Source organism: Nilaparvata lugens, chromosome 6 (assembly GCF_014356525.2).
Source record: "Nilaparvata lugens isolate BPH chromosome 6, ASM1435652v1, whole genome shotgun sequence".
Lineage (NCBI taxonomy): Eukaryota > Metazoa > Arthropoda > Insecta > Hemiptera > Delphacidae > Nilaparvata > Nilaparvata lugens.
The window spans coordinates 54,134,381-54,153,758 of record NC_052509.1 but is presented as its reverse complement, the minus strand read 5'-3'; the positions used below and the strand labels follow the sequence as shown (position 1 = coordinate 54,153,758).

Sequence of the window (19,378 nt, the reverse complement as noted above, 5' to 3'; positions counted from 1 at the left end):
CAGTATGTCTATAGGATGTAACCGCCAGATGGGGTTAGAATATCTCTTATTATATCACTCTAAAGGAGTCATGAGAGCTGAGAAACAACATTTTTCTACCAATTATTTCTTATTTATTGAGTTTGACTACTTGAAATAATCTAAAGAACATGTAGAATACATTTTATCAAAATGTTATTTCTAAAGAGACTACCTGGGTCCAAGTTAAAATGGCAGTGGAGAAAGATAGGAGAAAAACGATGCCGATCCTCTGTCATGTAAATGCCTTCTATAGACGGTAGCTGATACAGGTTTATTGATGTAATATTGACTTTTCATTACCTATCTTTTAAAATGATCAATTTCATTTATTGAGCAAGAAATTGTATTTTTCGATAATTTCATAATGAATTATCATAATTACGATGAAATATTTTGTTAATTTATTATTAATTCTTCATAGTTAAAAGACGATCTTGCAAGAGAGTAAAGCAAGAAAGGATAGCACTATCCGCTTTGTTGAATGAGAGACAAGGATAGCAATACCATTGTTTATCAAACACTGTCATTATAACGTGAACCTCACTATGCCAATAACATTCTGCTATAGTGTGGTCCACGTTATAATGGCAGTGAATAAAGATAGAAGAATAGCGATGCCGATTCTCTGCATTAATTAATTATATTTCTACACTGTCAAAAACATAATTGTCATCGTTGTGGACCTAGAAAAGGATAGTATCACCGGCTTTGTCGAATGATAGACAAGGATAGCAAAACTAAAGTTGATCAAATACTGTCATTATAACGTGGACCTCACTATAATTGGTTACGAATACTTTATGAATTTTACTACAAAAAATGAATACTAAGTAGGGTTTCGGTCGGGTGAAAAGTTTTTTAAAGAGCTAGAATTTTGGCACTCACCTACAGCTATCACCATGGCCCTCACATGGGCGGGATATGGAATCTTTAGCATCCTCTAGGGGACCCGGATCGAGGTTAGAGATTTCCTTTTTATTATGGGATGTTTCCGAGAGGATCACAAAACAAAAACACGAAATATAAAAAATTATACAGACACAATTATTGCTTATAGTATTATTATAATCTCGTGCAGTTTTTATTTCTTCTGTAGCAATTGCAACAGCAAACATCAATGTATTTCAAACCAAACATAGTTCGTAGAATGGAACAATGATTAAGTATTTCTATCTTGCAGTAGCCCATTATAGTTTCCAGAATTTCAGAAGAAAGCAGAGAACTGAAAGTACATTATACAGGGTGTTTACGAACTCCATACCAAATACTTTTTCTATGGGATAAGTAGATTTTAACACTAGAGATGTATCTTAATAGGCAATAAAAGTGTGAAAATTTCTTTTTGCGTACCGTACTTTCTTCAGTGTAATATTCGTTGGTAGCTCACTAGAAGATTTATAAATGCTATTCTAGCTCACAGGTTCATCAGTTTGGCGACCATTGGTCTAGGTGGATGATTTTCAATCTACAAGAGTGTATGACTTCAAGTTGGGATAAAGGACTCAGAAGACCATCATAATATATAATTTGGTGATGGAAGATATTCTATGAAATAAATCCTCAATGAGTTATTCTATGTTCAAGAACTTGAAACTTGGATATATCCTTCCAACTCCACACAGTCGCCAAATTGTTTGCAGGCTGCAAAGAAATATATTGAGTTACCCACCTAATATTTAATCTCAATTATGAAAATTCATTACTAAATAGCGGATATATATAATTTAATTGACGAATGAGATATAATTACCGTATTGAATCATTATTGGAATGAATCAACAATCAATATCATATCAGATATACCAGGATGACTTGATTAATTAATGCTATCCAGTACAGGAAGGCGGTGGGAATCTGAAAATCAGCAACGCTTTAGTCCTATTTTTTCCACTGACTTTATAACGTGAATCCCTCTACAAGGGGAAACAAACTAGAATATGACCGTGATTAACTGTCAAGAGAAGAGAATCAATCAGAAAAGCCTTATTTTCTGAAAAGACATCTCATTCGGTTCTCGTAGCTTCCAATAATTTATTTATTCATAAATGACGTGTTTATTCTAGTTTTGCAGCCTAAACCAGTGTTAATCAGGTACTGACATTATAACCTAAATCTTTAGTGAGGTCCACGTTATTATGGTAGTGGAGAAAGATAGTAGAACAGTGTTTGCCAAATCTCTGCCTTGCAACTTCCTTCTATAGAGGATAGCTGATACCGGTATATCTTATGTAATATTAACTGTTCATTCTTCTTTATATATGTTCTATTATATTTTATTTGTCAAGAAAAAATATTTTTCATTGATTCAATTTTCATAATAAATTAAATTTTAATAAAATATTTTGTTGATTTATTATATTTCTACATCGTTTAAGAACGATCTGGCAACGATGCGGAGGTGGAATAGGATATCGCTAACTGCTTAGTCGATTGATGTACAAGGATAGCAACACCAATGTTAGCCAGGTATTGACTTTATAATGCGGGCCTCACTATACTTCTGAAACGGCAAAAGTAGTTTATCACTTGGTTAGTAGTTTCTCATTCAGAGTAGTTTCTATATCACTCACATCTTCTTATCTACTCAGATTTCTCTGTCTACCCAGAGTAGTAGTTTCTTTCTCACTTGATCACTCAGAGTTTCCTATCTCCGTCCTCCTCTGGGAAAGCATCCGGGAAATAAGTGTTGTAATTCTCCTGAGTTGGCTTGTGAGGGTAGCGAATAGATTTGGGGATGTACTTGGGCAGGTAGTCCTTATAGGTGCGCTGTCGAAGGGGATGCTCCCACCTTTCAAAGGGCCGATTGCGTCTCTCGAAAGGTCGTGTCATGAATTTAATCTGCAAAACAAACACATATATACATAAAAAACACGAAGATAGATATAGAACACATATACACACATATAGAAAAAATATATAGGAGAAAACAGAGTTTAGATACATACAGGATTGGTGGGAATAATAGAAACAGCTTAATACTTCATCTACAAGGATATTTTAACCGAACGATTAATTGAGGATCCTAATTGAACGAGTTAGTTCAATTGGATATTGAACTAATTGAACATGGATCGTAATTGTACGAGCGTTAGCGAGTTCTTAAAATTGAGTCGAGGCCAAAATCGTTGTCCGTCTGTGGGTTTGTATATTCTACAATAATTTTTAAAAGAATAGATCAATCAGCTTAAAGTTTTGAAAACGTAATCTTCGAACCTTTTCACAGATCAAGTCCGTTGAACAACAAAATTGACTCACTCCTTCCTCCTTTTTCAAGATATAAAATAATTTATAATTTTAGGATATAATAATTGGAAGTGCATACGAAGAAAATTGTTGTGATTTATTATTTAGTCAGCTAGAATTAACTGCTTGCTAGTTCTATAATTTATCCATTCATTTGAAAAAGCTGATGCTATTTGGGAGTAGTCACACAGACTGGCCTTTATGCGCCGATACATTATTTCAATTGATTAATATAAAACATATTCAATTTAAAACCTTTATATTAACTCGCTTCCGTTAAAGTCTGTCTGCCTGAATATTGTCTGTCTGTAACATATGCGCAATTAATAATACCACTTGTGATAGCAGTTGCTATAGGGTTCAGCAACCCTTTAGATAAAACATATAGAACAAACATATAACAGCCTAGAGGTCTCGGGTTCAAATCCGAATATTAACAAAAGTTTTTAGCCAGGTCAATACTGTGTTATCGGAGAAGCACGATGAACTGTCAGTCTCAGTTGAATTATACATTTTTTTTCTACAATACATTGCAATCTAGTCTAAAATTATACAAAATGTCCAAGAAAGGTATAACTGCCGGAGACCAAAAACTCCAATTTCGAAAACATTGACGATCGGTCAAATTGAACGACGTAAAAATCTGGTGTGGTACACTCACACAACTTTCCTTGCTCATATTTGAAACTACTATCAGACTTCTGTATATGTATATATATATATATAATTGTTTTCAGAGTACTTTTTCTTTGTGTGAATTGTGAAATTCGATGATTTTTTTAGTCGACATTTTTTTAATGTCGTCAAAACAGCTGTTCTACAGATGAAATATCTCGACTATGTGTTCTTTTTATGAACTGCGCTACCTACCTACCTCATGCACGAGAAGGAGGTTACTAAGTCCATTTCCCAAGGATGGGGTGGACCCCCATTGGTTTCCCAGAACGAAGACTCATGCCAGTTGATAGAGCTGATGAATAACTATACAGGATATGAATTTGAAAAAAAATCGGTCAAGTCATTTTTGACAAAATCGTGAAAAACATGGTTTTTTAGTAATTATCCGCCATTTTTCTCAAAATATTACGGAGCTCCAGCAATTTTTCCAGAAATGAGACTCATGCCAGTTGATAGGGCTTATAAATAGCTATCCATGGTATGAATTTGAAGGAAATCGTTAGAGCCGTTTTCGAGAAAACCGTGAAAAACATGGATTTTAAGTCATTATCCGCCATTTTTCTCAAGAATATTACGGAGCTCCTGAAATTTTCCTAGAAATGAGACTCATGCCAGTTGATAGGGCTTATAAATAGCTATCCATGGTATAAATTTGAAGGAAATCGTTAGAGCCGTTTTCGAGAAAACCGTGAAAAACATGGTTTTTTAGTCATTATCCGCCATTTTTCTCAAGAATATTACGGAGCTCCTGAAATTTTCCTAGAAATGAGACTCATGTCAGTTGATAGGGCTTATAAATAGCTATCCTTGGTATAAATTTGAAGAAAATCGTTAGAGCCGTTTTCGAGAACAACGTAAAAAACATGGTTTTTCAGTAATTATCCGCCATTTTTTCCGCCATCTTGAATTGAATTTTATTGAATTTCTTATTGTCGGGTCCTCATGGTATAAGGACGTTAAGTTTAAAATTTCAAGTCAATCGTTTGATTAGGAATGGAGTTATCGTGTTCACAGACATACACACATACACACACACACACACAGACAAACACCCAAAAATCATGTTTTTGGACTCAGGGGACCTTGAAACGTATAGAAAACTTGAAATTTGGGTACCTTAATTTTTTTTGGAAAGCAATACTTTCCTTACCTATGGTAGTAGGGCAAGGAAAGTAAAAAAGTGGTTGTCTGTATAGGGTTACCTTGTAAATCCACTCCCAGTCGAATATCTCGTAAGGCAGCTGGTGTCTGGGACGATTGGAGTACATGTAGCGGAACTCGTTATGCAGCCAATTCCTTCGTTCGTCGATGTCTGTGATGTCTTTGACATGGGACTCGCTCTTGTCCACGTTTGGTTTCATGTCATAATCGCGTTGCTCTGGTTTGTTCATGTAGAACAATATCAGCATTCTTAGAGCGCTGTCATCCCAGCCTGTAAACATATCAAAAGAATTATATTGAGAAAACTTCTAGATTGAGGTCCACGTTATTAAGCCTATAGGACTCTACACCACAAAGGTAAAAGAGGCTTCGATCAAGAAAGAAATAATAGGAAGGCATTGCATATTGTCAGTTTTCATATTCATCCACATTCTATAGTGTAGAGAGGTCCACGTTATAATAGCAGTAGAGAAAGATATAAGAACAGTGTGTCAATTCTCTGCATTGCCACTGCATTCTATAGCTGATACCAGTTTATTTGATGTAATATTAACTGTTCATTCTTGTTTAAAATAATCAATAATATTTTATTCGTAAAGAAGATATATTTTTCAATGATTGTGTAATACATTTTCTTTATTGAGATTGAATTTTTTTTATAATTTTATTTCTACATTGTTAAAACATTATATGTTGAACGACAAGAATGGCAACACCAATGTTGATCAAAAACAGACAATATTACGTGGACCTCACTATAGTCATAGAGAAGAGATAGGTCAGAACCCGATGAAAATGCATTCTTTCAACATTGTTTTTGAAATATTCCTACTCCTTCCTTCATCCTTTTGGAGGATAACAGGATATCATAAAAAACATAAGAAACGCATTTTGATAATACTACAAGTCAAATGGATGATAACAAACATAGATGATTGGATTTATTTTTGAAAATCTGTCGACTATACTTGTATAGCAACATTTAAAATAGATTATTTGAATAATGAGCTTCAAAATATAAGCTTCCAAATGTTATACTCTTATTGCAATAAAAATAGCTTTACATATGAAAAAAATGTGGGAAACTTATATTTATATGCCCCTTGTACTTTTAGGGAGAAAAGTGCGGCGTTTTCTCCCCGAGGGGGGGGGGGAGGATGTTTGTCATCTGCGGCAAAAGTAAGAGCTTTTTCTTCTGTTTTCAAAATCAAATCAAATTTCATTTCGCCAAAATAAAAATAATAAAATAAACAATAGCACATTAGGCGCTGCCTGCAAAACTTTCTCCCTCCCCAAAGGAGAAAATGCACTTTCATCTCCTGATGTACACAACTTATTATAAATAAAATGTAAATCTCAGTACCCTTTCAAATTATTACATCACAATATGTTTCGTCTACTAATGCCGAAACATGTCGTGACGAAATAATTCAAAAGGGTACTTAGATTTACATTTTTATTTATATTAAAAGTAGCCATAAGAAAAAAGATAACTTATTATGTACGAAACGTATTAATTAACACACTATGATTATATAATATTAAAAATATTACAATGCTTTTTCCCCCTATATTCTGTTTCACTTGTCTACCTTTCTATCTTGTTTTAAGTGTAATCCAATTACTGTATAATATTTCAGTTTTACATTATGATAATTCATGTTAAGTGCTATTTTGTTTTTGTAACACTATCGGACTCAGTTGGAATTGTAATACTGTATAAAGAATAAATAAATTATGTAAACAACAAAAATTGAACTACTGATTGCTATTTTTCCAATTTTGATTTCTATTCCTTGTTGTATTTTTTTCTTCCTTGTTGTTACGCCTTCAGCGCGCTTTGAGCAGTCAGCCTCCTCCAGCCGCTTGTACAGTACACATGTAGTTTGATAGTTTCAATAAATAAAACAATTTTTTTTAAAATGCTCTTTATTCTTTCGTACTCGTTTCTGGTGCCCGAACAGTAACTACAAAAAGTTTTCCTTGAAAATTTCGGTAGTTGATTGTCTGTTCATTTAACCGTGAATGTCAGCCGCGATCAATCGGGAAATTCAAAAATCGGGGTCGCAAACAGAACTCTACAAGTGGCATGGAAAAAGTGACTAAACTTTTTAATCTTCACCACCAACGTGCAGTAAATCATTTCATGTTATAAACTTATGTTATCTTCTTATGCTATCTTTTCTCAATGGCTTCACGAGAAAGAACTACTAGGACTATCGGTTTGAGTTACCAGTGAAATTTGCAACATGAGCGCGGTATACCATGGGATATCTTCTTATGCTATCTTTTGTCTATGCTAGACTTGAAGAGGTATTTCGTTTATTGACGCAATAGCTCAACTGTTTACTGGTCTTCTTCTTCTTCTTCGACTGGAGTCCTGGGTACACAGTAATACAATTTTGAAGGAAAATCAGGCAGGTTTCCAAAGGGTACTCGACAGTAGATAATTTATATAATCTTACTTCATTGGCGAAATTGAAAACAGCAAAAAAAGGTGGTAAATTATGTGCCTTCTTTGTGGACTACCGGGCCGCATTCGATACAGTGGATAGAGGAGCTTTGCTATATAAATTATCATCTATGGGACTGTCCAATAGGTTTCTTTCAGTAATTAAGAGCTTGTACAGTGGCACAAACTCGAGTGTGTGGTATAAGGGTGGCGTAACGGAGTCGTTTAGTACAGATAAAGGTCTCAGACAAGGCTGCTTACTCAGTCCTTTGCTGTTTGCATTGTTTTTGAATGATATTGAGGAGGAATTGAGAGTAGGTGCCACTACGGATGGTATTAAGCTCGGTGTACTCATGTATGCCGATGATATTGTGGTGCTGGCCACCATACTCCAACACAATTACAAGGCATGATAGAGAGGTTGGAGCAGTATTGTGAGAGGTGGAGACTAGAGGTAAACCAGGAGAAATCGAAAATTATGAATTTTAGAAAAGGTGGAAGAAGGAGAGGTGATGAAAAGTGGGTTTTTAATGGAGAAGCTATAGAAATTGTTAACAGGTATAAATATCTAGGAGTAACACTCACGCCAAACTTGAGTTTCACCCCGCACCTAGCCGATAGATTGAAATGCGCAAAGAGAGGTTTGAATGCTGCATGGAATCAGGTGATAAATGATGGAAAGGTGCCGTTAGCTTCCAAGTGGGTATTGTTTAGAGCAGTAGCAAGAGCGATAATGTGTTATGGAACTCAGATATGGGGATACAGAAAATTCGAGGAAGCAGAGAAGCTCAAACGATATTTCATAAAAAGATTGTTTGGTTTACCCTATAATACGCCCAACTATGTCATTTTTCTGGGAACTATGGAGTCGACAATATATTATTTCACTCTCAATTTGCAGTCTTCGTATATTGTAAGAGTTTTGTCTTATACGAATGATAGATATCCGAGAAAATTAGCGTTACAAATAATCAGTCAGAGATTGTCATGGTATAAACATTGGAATGATATGGCCAGAGATTTAGGAATAGAGATAAACTTGAATAGAAAAAGCTTTGCCAATTGGAAAGGAGAACTAAGAAAGTTGAGAGAAGGCGTGAATAAGTGTGAGATAGAACGATTTCAAAGTAAGGCGACAGAAGCAAGATACCACAACATTTATAAAAGTTTAAATCTAAATTTAGGGAATGACAGTTACCTTAAAAGCGATATTGCCTACTCTCAGGTCAAATGGATCATGAAGGCTAGAGGAGAAGCAATAGACCTGAATTATAAGCCCTGGATGATGGATAGAAATTTTGTGTGCTCTCCGTGCAATAGAAAGGAAGAGGAAGATGTGTACCACTTTATTGCAAGACGTCCAGTACTCAAGGAATGGAGAGTTAAGTGGCTGAGTAAATCTATTTTGGGGACACAAAAGTTTACAGTAATTATGAACGGTAGTGATTGGAGAAACCTCGCGTTATACTGTAGAGATGCGTGGAAATACCGATGGTTTTTGATAAATATCTTCAATCATTAAGTTACAATTTATTAATATAAGATGTAAATAAGTTAGAGAAAAGTTGTGAGATATAAATTTTTATTTGGTATACTGATAGTTCAAGAGTTCAAGTTTCTGTTATTTTTATCGAATCTTTGTTGTATGCCTATGTACTCTACTTTCTTTGTTGATATTTCCAATATATTAAGTTTCATTGCTGAAATAGTCGAAGTTACTGAATTCTAAGTTACTACTATTGTTAGTTTAAGCGAATACAATGCTGAAATATTACAGTATTACTATATAAAACTTCTTATAAAACTCCTTCTTCAGCTGAGGGCTTAAAAGCCAAGCTTGTGATCTTGTTTGATAATTTATGCTTGAATTCAATTTTTGTCAATAAATCATTATTCTATTATCTATGCTAGAACTGACCAACAAACTCGTTGCCAATGATGTGCTGGTAAAGTTGTTGTGCAGGCATAGCATGGCAGACATTGACCCTTGGATTGGTGTCCACGTGATCAGCATTCATTAGAGTTGTGTTCAGTTGGTAGACATAGAACGAGAATTGCCTGCCATCCGTGACCACGTGTTGACTTATCAGCGGGTAGGTGATCTCGTTGAACGTCGAGAACCCTGACAAATCATACTCAAATGATTAATTGCACAGTTAGTTAGGTGAGGTTAGGTACACAAATTATAATTAATTAATTTTTTATTTCTATTTATTATTTGTGAATACAATATTACAAATCATATAAATATGATTGGGTAGGAACAACAGGCTTGGCCCAAAACTATTTCATTCCAAAATTTTGATAATGTTACATGTCCAAAAGTATGTTATGTTTCTACTGTAAAAAGTTCAATTTCAATATATTAGTCCAAAAATATTTATAAGCTGGAAATTTTGAATTTAGAAAAATTAAAACAACGAATTATAGTTTAATATTACACTTAATCAACACTGCACATTAAATTAAGTTATTTTATAAAAGTTTGAAACCAAAAATACACACAAATTCTCACTAGGAACAAGTATTTACACAGTTGGTTAGTCAGAAAATTAAATATAATATAGCACCGATTATCCGGACGTCAGCTGGGTGGAAGAAAAAATTGAAATATCCTTAATACCTAACCTATTCTGTATTAGAAGCGGCTAATTGGTCCGACACAATCAAGGTGCAGAACAATATTTTCATGAATAAGATATTTTAGTTACTGTACTCCATTAAATTACAGAACTAGAATGTGAATGAAAGATAAGTACATACAAGTCATATTGGCCCAGTCACTATATACATTGATGCTTGCAAATTATATCGAAGTTCTGATTTCTTAATATATTATTTGGATACATGAAAAAGTACAGAGCCAATTTCTTCATGCGAAATTTCCTTGTGCTGGATACAGAGTGGCGCAAAGCTTTGAATGTAAAAATTGGTCATATTTGTGCATTGAAATATTGAAGTACACTCAAGGGAAAATTTTCTATTTTTCGACCAAAACTACTTTTGATGCATGATTTTAAACCGCCTTGACCAGCCAAGAAGAATGAGCTGTAGTACGATGAGATCCTTATGTTAAAGTTATGAGTGTTTGAAATTTTGATTCTTGAGGTGGACTTTTCCACTAAATTAAGTGCATCCAACGCGTGATTCTCATTTCAACATGATCTTAGGAACTAATATCATTGTGCGAAATCTCAATGTAATGACAATGAAGTTGGTGATGATGATTGAAGCTGAAATTTAGGTGTTTTTAAAAATACAAGGAGCATTGTTGTCCGGTGTACCTGAAAATCTATATGAGATAGAGCGCTCTTCCTGATCTTAGATCGTAGAACACTAAATTACACCCAGAGGGATTTTTAATTATATGTTTGAATAGTAACAATCGGAAGATATTGTTGATCGTAAACTAGAATTCAAGATTGTTTTTTTCTTAAAATGTCACTCATTTGGACTGTTGTATAATGTTGTATGAGGAAGAGGAGGAGTGAAAGGAGAAGGAGGACGGTGTACCTTGATAGGAAGCCTGTCCATGACAAGAGGCATAACCAGCTAGCATTGCCTGAGCATGTAGAGCGTCCTCTCTCTCCTGGTCTCCGAAATGCGGTGGTCGTCCCAGTAAGTGGTTGCAGGAGTGAAACGACACTAGACCAAACTCACTGTCACTGCCCGGCCAGAATCCTGCAATCAAACAAACAAAATCAAATCAAATCACGTTTTATTCAATGACATCACTTACATAACAAATTCCGTTACACAGTTGAAGTTACAGATCATTAAATACAATACTGTTCACAGAAACTATAAGGGCCAGCTCGAAATTTAGCCAAGTTCTAGACTTTAACCAGCTAGGCTATATACTCTGGAGTCCGAAAATTGGCTTTCCGAGTCAGGGCGTTAACGTAGTCGAGAACTTAACAAGACTATTTAGAGATTTTAGAGATCACGATAGACTCTGGAGTTCATAATTTAACTTTCTGAGTAAAATACTTATAAATCTAGGACTTGATTAGATTCGTGTCCTAGACTTACAAGTCCAGGGCTTGAATCAGATTCTCGTCTCTCCGAGTCAAGGATTTACCAAAAATCGTTAAGTCTAGAGCTCAGAGCAGCGCGATTTTAAACCCTCGCCCAGGATAGGATTAAAAATTAATTTCTAGACTTAACTAGGCAAACACATCTCAGTTAATGTTTTGGAGTAGAATTATAAAAAATAACTACCTATCATAGAATACCTAGATTATTTGGATTAATCCAGCTAAATTCAAAAATATTAGTTTATTTTGAAATAAAATTGTATCGAAATTGTGTACGAAAAACTAACCTTATTTTTGACTGTGTCATAACTTGAATTTATAAGAAAAAATAACACAAGGATTGCCTTGGAATTCTATCTTTCAATGTTGTTTATCAGTGTCATTTGTAACTTATAATAAATGTTTATTCTAGTTTTTTTCAAGAGGAATAAGTTTTTCAACCCGTCGATAATCAGATTTTAAAGAAAAATTTTAGTCCAAGTCTAATTCTAAAGATATGGTAGGAAAGAGGAAGAAATATCCAATAATATTCATAAAACTTATTTCTTTGTTTCACGTTTTTGAACTTTCTATGAGCGCTCAAAGTTGAAAGAAGTACATTCGTTGAGATCAAAGCCGAATTTCAAACAGTTTAAACGATCATAAAAAGTTGAAAACGTCGGAAAAAGAAACAAATTATATGAATCTTATTGGAAATTTCTTTCTCTTAGAATCAGATAATTATGTCCTGTCCTATCCTACCTTACCTAACCTAACTTCTTTAGAATAGGATTTTAACTACTTATAGTTTTCTAGTATTTTTTTCCAAAATATTGGAAAATTAATATATCTTGAAAATTAAGGTTGATATAGGAAAATTTTACTGGACATTTATTGTGGCAAATTTCTCGTGTTTGTCTGTTACACCTTAATGGGTGTAACATGGGACCCTTACCAGGCAGGGTGGTACCAAAGCGACGCTTCTCCTCCAACCCATAGAACGCCGGACTGTATTTGAATTTGGCGTCACTGAGCTTCCGAATTTCGTCATCACTTGTCGCCACCAGCTGCTGGTCGCTGATTGGCTGCAGTGGTAGATGCGTGCGCACCTGAACCAGAACTCGGCCGAAATACTGGAACCAGTGTTCAACTGGACGACTGGCGTAGTCCTTGTCATCATGACCCTCAAACGGAATGTCGTCTCGTTCCAAAACCTAATCACAAAATTTCATTTATTATCATAAAAAGGAGAGATCCGTGGTCTAGTGGATAGTGCCTGCTTAGCAGCCTAGAGATTCCGGGTTCTCAATATAAAAACACAACTTTTGGTATTGGCACGTAGCACGTTGAACTATCGGTCCCAGCTGTAGCATGACAATCGTTGACCCATTGACGGCTTGAATGATACAGTCAAGCGAGGTGGGACTCCCCACCAACTAAAGCCATTTCATTTTTTTCCATTGTAATAAAATTAAGTTACTATTTGCAGCTTACCTTTTACCCTTCACTACTTCAGTATGTTCTGACACAATTCAATACAAGCATTACGTTCTAACACTCAGCTAAGGTCAAGTGTTGAGGGTGTCACGGCATATTTTCCAATAAAAACACCATCCATACTAGTAAAATAGAATTTTGAAAGTGGGCGCCAGCCTCTAAGTCAGTTATCTCCTAATTGCAGATAACAAACACCGCTCCTCCACAGCTGATAAATTGAACCGGCCTGAATATAAAATATGATTACATTCGATGATATTTCCTAAATTTCTTCCTGATTGGCAAATACATAAATGTGACGTCACATCTTGGAAGTGTGGAAGAAAAAGCTTATCATAGATGATAGAGGATTGCATGTCCAGTCATGCCAAAATACATGTGTGTCGAGATCTCTCATCGCATAGAATAGAATAGAAAAAACGTTTATTGAATAAATAAGCTACCTTAAGCGAACCTCAAAGAGGCTGCTTGACAAGGTAATATTTTACAAAACATGTAAATTCAAATATAAATATACATATATCTGTGAACTTTATTTTTACTTAACAGTTAAATTTAGGCCTACTTATCATTTTATTACACTGTTAAATTTACTTACAGAATTTACTTAACAGTTAAAATTATCATGATATTAATTAATTGTTGGCTCAGCTCTCAAAAATTTCTGGCTTCAAATCTCTCAAAATAAAAGCATATCTGGCTTATATGGAAGAAATAGAACATATATGCCGCAATCATGTCATCCTGTATGGCTGTTTGTGTGAGGAACTGCATCAGTTAGTTAAAGCAATCAATATTTTCTGTGATATTGCCTAAAATTTCCAACCTATTCCTGCCACCACCTCATGTCATGCATCAGGCCTATTATTAAATTGTTAATAATATTGATTGAGCTATTTGGAGCAATATTATCAAGTAATGAGCCTTTTGGAAAATATAAGTATAAAATAATTATCAAAAATAAAATACTAGTGACAACTTGGGCTGAAGAGCTCGCTCATGAACTCTTTAATGCTAGATTTAGTTACTATTTCAAGGTTTTAATGCTAGAACGTAATTAGAATTTTGTTTTGTTCAAAATAATGAATAAGGAAACTGAATCTGAATCTAGCTTCGCTAATGCAAACTACCTTGCTGTTTCACTATATAGTTTGGCCTACACAAACGACCATAATATAAATGAAGTGGTTGAATCTTAAATGAGTATATATTGAAATATGACAAAAAAACACCAGATCTTGTTAACTTTAATAGTATCTTGATAGTATCTTCATGGTTATCTTCCCTCATATTCGGGAAACTTTTCAAACTGCCGTCGTATTTGAGAAACGTTTCAATAGCCCTCATCTTCGGGGAAACTTTTTGAACTACCCTCGATTTGGCAAAAATTCTTAAACTGCCCTCGTATTCGGAAAACTTTTCAAACTGCCCTCGTATTCAATCACCTTACCTCTGTGCGCCGAGCATGTTCGTCTATAGACTGTGTGAATCCGCCCACTTTCCAAAAAGCTTCTACGCGTGGCTCGTAGTCTACCTGCAAAAAAAAAGAAAATTGTTAAATCTAGAATAGGTCACGGCTCGGTGTGTAGGGCAGTTATTAAATCTAATAGATCATTAATCCTGTACATTTGATAAAGAAATACATTTAATAAGTGTCCTAGAGACCGGGGCTGAGTCTAATTTAGTAGGAAGTGACTACACAAAAGTACCTACTCTCTTTCAACACGCGCGCACAATCGACTCAACCGACACACCAAAGATATCCGGACCGTCACAGCTTACATTGTTGAAATGGCGTTCATCCTTTTGTATTATACCATGACTCCACTATACAGAGTTAGTCATATGTATGGGAACCCTTCAATTAGTTGGAGACTGTTGTAGATAACTGTCAAACTGTAACTTTCAGGATAAGTTATTGTTCAAATACTCTACCTTTTGACGTACAACTGAATTTTAACCCTTCATAAGGGGGTGACTTAGGGGTTGTAGCTCGAATATTTTAAATGTAAACACCCATTCTGTGGTGTTAAAGGCCTTTTTGAAACAAGAAAATGGCATCGATAGAAATGTTCTATGATACTTGCATCCAAAATGGCGGCTAATTGAAGTTTTTATTTTGAAAGAAATGAGAGGTTGCAACTGAAATATTTAGAGTATTCGACCAATAACTTATCCTGAAAGTTACAGTATTATTTCTACAACAGTCTCAAATTTATTGAAGGGTTCCCATACATATGACTCACTCTGTATATTGATGTAAGTCAATATCGAGCCCAGGCGCTGGTAACGTGTTAAGACATATCCTCATACATTTTTGAAAGTGCACGGTATAATGAGCATATTATTCCCATTACTTCTAATTGGACTATTCATTCTCGTCCGGCCGGACTGAGTAGGAATAGTTCAATCATAACTTATGGGAATTCAAGTATTTTTACTGCACCGGAACCCTTCAGTGACTGATAATGATACGTGGGAATCCTGTTTTCTATAGTGAGGTCCACGTTATAATTATAGTATTTGATCAACATTGATGTTACTATCCTTGCCTAACATTTAACAAAGCAGATAGCGCTATCCTTTTCTACTTTCTCAACATTGCCAGATCGTTTTTCAATAATGAAGAAATATAATGAACTGAATATGTGACCTATCTGGAAAGTTTCTGTAGTGATGATCACGTTATAATGGCTGTATTTGATCAACATGGTGTTGCTATTCTTGTCATTCAACATAGGCTATCAGATAGCGCTATCCTGTTCTAGATCTGCAACATTACCACATTGTGTTTTAACAATGTGGAAATGTAATTAATAAAAAAATGATCAATCTCATTTTATAAAAATGTATTATTGACGAATTAAATAGAATAGATTATTTTTTAACAATAATGAACAGTTGATATTACTGTAGATTGAATATACCGGTATCAGCTATAAAGTATCTTCTATAAAAGATAGTGACAAGGCAGAGAATCGGCAACGCTGTTCTCCTATCTTTCTCCACGGCCATTATAACGTTGACCTTACTATAGTGAATAATATTATGTATTTTTTTTCAAAAACTACATTATTTTTACCTCAGCGTGTAGTATATGAGTCGCATGTTGACCCAAATTATTTATCAATACTCGGTTCACATTCTCAATAAGCGATCTTGTTTTTCTCTCTCGCACTTGTATGTCGGATACATCCTCATTAACACTGCAAAACAAAAAAGGAAATGATAATGGGTCTACAATATTATACAAAACAAAGTATAAACTTACTTTCACGTAAGTTAATATAGACCTAGCATTTTTTAATGTTTCCTTCTGATTCAAATTTATAATCTATACTTGTCTGTCATTAGACACACCGAACAACTTATATATTATTTTCCAACTCTGCAAAATTTTTTGTAGACTATTCAATTCAATTTTTTGTCCGTGACCAGTGTATATACTGCACAGACATTGTAGATAAAATATAGGCTAATTAGTTAACTACCGTACCAGAATATTTCATCTCAATTAATAGAATTTATTATTAAATCATAAAAATGAATTTATTTGAGAAATAAAATATATTTGATAACTGATATATCAATTTTCCAATATGGAATTGAGATATGGGGGCTACTTGAGATATCCATATGAACAAATTATTCACATTACAGAAACACCTTATAGGAGCTGCTTTATGCAGACCAAGCCAAAGTACCTAGAATACAAAACCTGTATTCTAGGTGATAATAATAATATCGAGTGAACTGGCTGGCTCAGGTCTGGTGTCAGAGTTTTCAAGTTGCAACTGATCAATTTCAGGGCCTCTGACATGACCAAACGACTGCTTTTTAGGCAGCCGGGACCGATGGCTTAACGTGTCCATCCGGAACACAGATTCTAGGTACCTTGATGCAGGTCAACATTGTATCCTAGTAGATTTCTTTTTCAAGAATTCCAGGTGCTTTCAGTGAGGCAAAAATAAGCTAAAAGAATCATATATTCATTAAGAAAAATTGTGATACATTCAACTTAAGGAATAATCCATAATAATTTCCATCCCTCTAATTCATTACAATTTTATATTATTGACTTTACCAGCTTAAAGCTGCGTTCACACCAAAGTTATCAACAAAATGTTAATAGCTAGATGTTATTAACAAAATGTTAATAACTGAATGTTATCAACAAAATGTTAATAAATCCTTATAGATTCTATTAGATTAAACGGAATTCAAATCTATTGAATCTATAAGGATGAAGCAACATTTTGTTAATAACTTTGATTGATAGCTTACAAATAATTTTCAAGATTATAACACAAGACTGAAACACTACATAATAAAAATAGATAATTTAAAATAAACCTTTATCTTAATCCAATCCAGTATAAGATTCATTATAGATTTTGTAATTCTATTAATAATGAATTTAGTTGGGACTTTGTTTATAAACAAGTAACACTAATATTCAAACAGAAGTCTACATACACTTTGGTGTTTACAAACGCAGCTATAGCTTCTTTGTTTCTAACTTTTTGAATTTGTCATTTGCTAGTAATTTTGTTACGTTGTCCTATCGTTTTTAAAGATTGAGATATGACCTAGTTTCCTTAATTTTATTCATTTTAGTGCTTTGAATAAGCTCTATTATTCTTTTCTATTGATATGTTTGTTATAACCTACCTAGTTGGTCGAACTCACTGCCGGCGCACAAGGTGTTCTTTGCCGGCAGACCTAGTGCCATTTTGTAATTTAGAATATTTATTTTATCAATCTGTATTATTTTATGACAAAATTAATGAATTTGATTGTTATTGAAAAGTACCAACTGTTATTAATAGATTAGGGGTATAGTCCATATCTAGCCTAGTGTTCCTATCATCAATAGGCTACATCAAATCACACAATATGTTTAGAACCTGTAAGATTCTGTTCAATGATGTTTAAGTAAAATGGAAAGTTAGGTATTTGCTTTTAAACAGCAATATTTTGCTATTATTTTGAAATACAGTATGCTGTTACAGTCATTGTTAGGCTATAATGATGCTAGGCTACATTCAATATTTTTCAATATCGATAAATACACCAGATACATAACTGTTTCCTAGATGAGATATAGCATACATGAATAATAGGCTAATGTGGGCTTCAAGTCTTGACTTACACCTTACTCCAAGCTAGCTATCTGCTGTAGAAGGCGATGGTAATGAAAAATTGACTACAATAACTTTTTATCTTTTCCACAGACTTTAAAAATCAAATCTTACTATACAATTCTATTTTGTTAAACTTTAGTATGAGCCTATTAACTTACCTCAAGCTTTCTTCAAATAGTATGGCTCGTTGAATTTGAGGTTTTACAATATCCAACAAATTATTCAAATCATCCTCAGACACACAATTTACTACAGGTACTCTGTCAGACGTTATTACGTGCGTTCTTGTTGCATACTTTACAAAATCAATGAAATTGTAAGGAATATTCCCTTCATTGATAACAGTAGTTTCCCATCCCCAGTATCTTGGCAAGTTTAGTGCAAATAACTTTTCCTCAACAGTTTTTAATTTCCTGTACTTTTCGTGAAGTCTTCTTCTAGCTGCGAGTTTCTTATAATCTTTGCTAACTTCCTCAATTGGAGGATAAGTCACTTTTTCGGCAGATTCTGAGATTACAGAGCACAACGCTCTAGAAGGTAGATTGAAGGTTCTTAGTAAAATAGGAATTGTTTTGACACGGCATTTGGATAACATTTTGAAAGATAATCAAACAGATTAGGAACGAGTAAACATAATTTTATAAACGCAAAGAAACACTATTTATTTAGAATTAATTAAAACTAAAAACACAGAAACATCACACAAGCAAGGAAATCTACCTAACCTCAAAGACGAAAGAATAGGCTATCCATTATTGCCATCTATATAGTCTAGTTCTCTAGATGGCCATGGGCTTTCCCGCGGCAACCATCTTGGTTTGACCACAATTCAAATTATTCCAATCCAATAAAATTCATGCATTTTCTCATCATAATTATTTACGAATGATTATTTCCAATGGCTCTTGTTACAAATAAGTGAATGGACAAAAATTACAATAACAATGTTTCCATTCATATACTTATTTTATTCTGACTAAGCAATAAAAACTGAAACTCATTGCGATTTGTGGTAAACTACAAACTATTTGTGGTACTGTAGGCCTACCGTGAATGGATTGCAGTGATTCATTGTAATAAAGCTTCTTGCTAAGAATGTAATCTTCTCAGCATATTTTTGTAATGTTGATAAGATTTTTTTTTTATGTTTATAGTATGATGTGGGA

At 34.1% G+C, this 19,378-nt stretch overlaps 1 protein-coding gene across 1 annotated transcript; it reads right to left on the bottom strand.

Moving 5' to 3' along the window:
• Positions 1-1,615: 1,615 nt before the first annotated feature.
• On the bottom strand, positions 1,616-18,964 carry LOC111059750. The gene is made up of 8 exons (XM_022347376.2): positions 18,371-18,964; positions 16,151-16,274; positions 14,519-14,602; positions 12,527-12,785; positions 11,069-11,236; positions 9,474-9,677; positions 5,145-5,374; positions 1,616-2,859 (listed from the first exon to the last, which is right to left on the bottom strand). The coding sequence occupies exons 1-8, from the start codon at positions 18,805-18,807 to the stop codon at positions 2,656-2,658; spliced, it is 1,710 nt and encodes a 569-aa protein (XP_022203068.2). The 5' UTR covers positions 18,808-18,964; the 3' UTR covers positions 1,616-2,655.
• Positions 18,965-19,378: the final 414 nt, after the last annotated feature.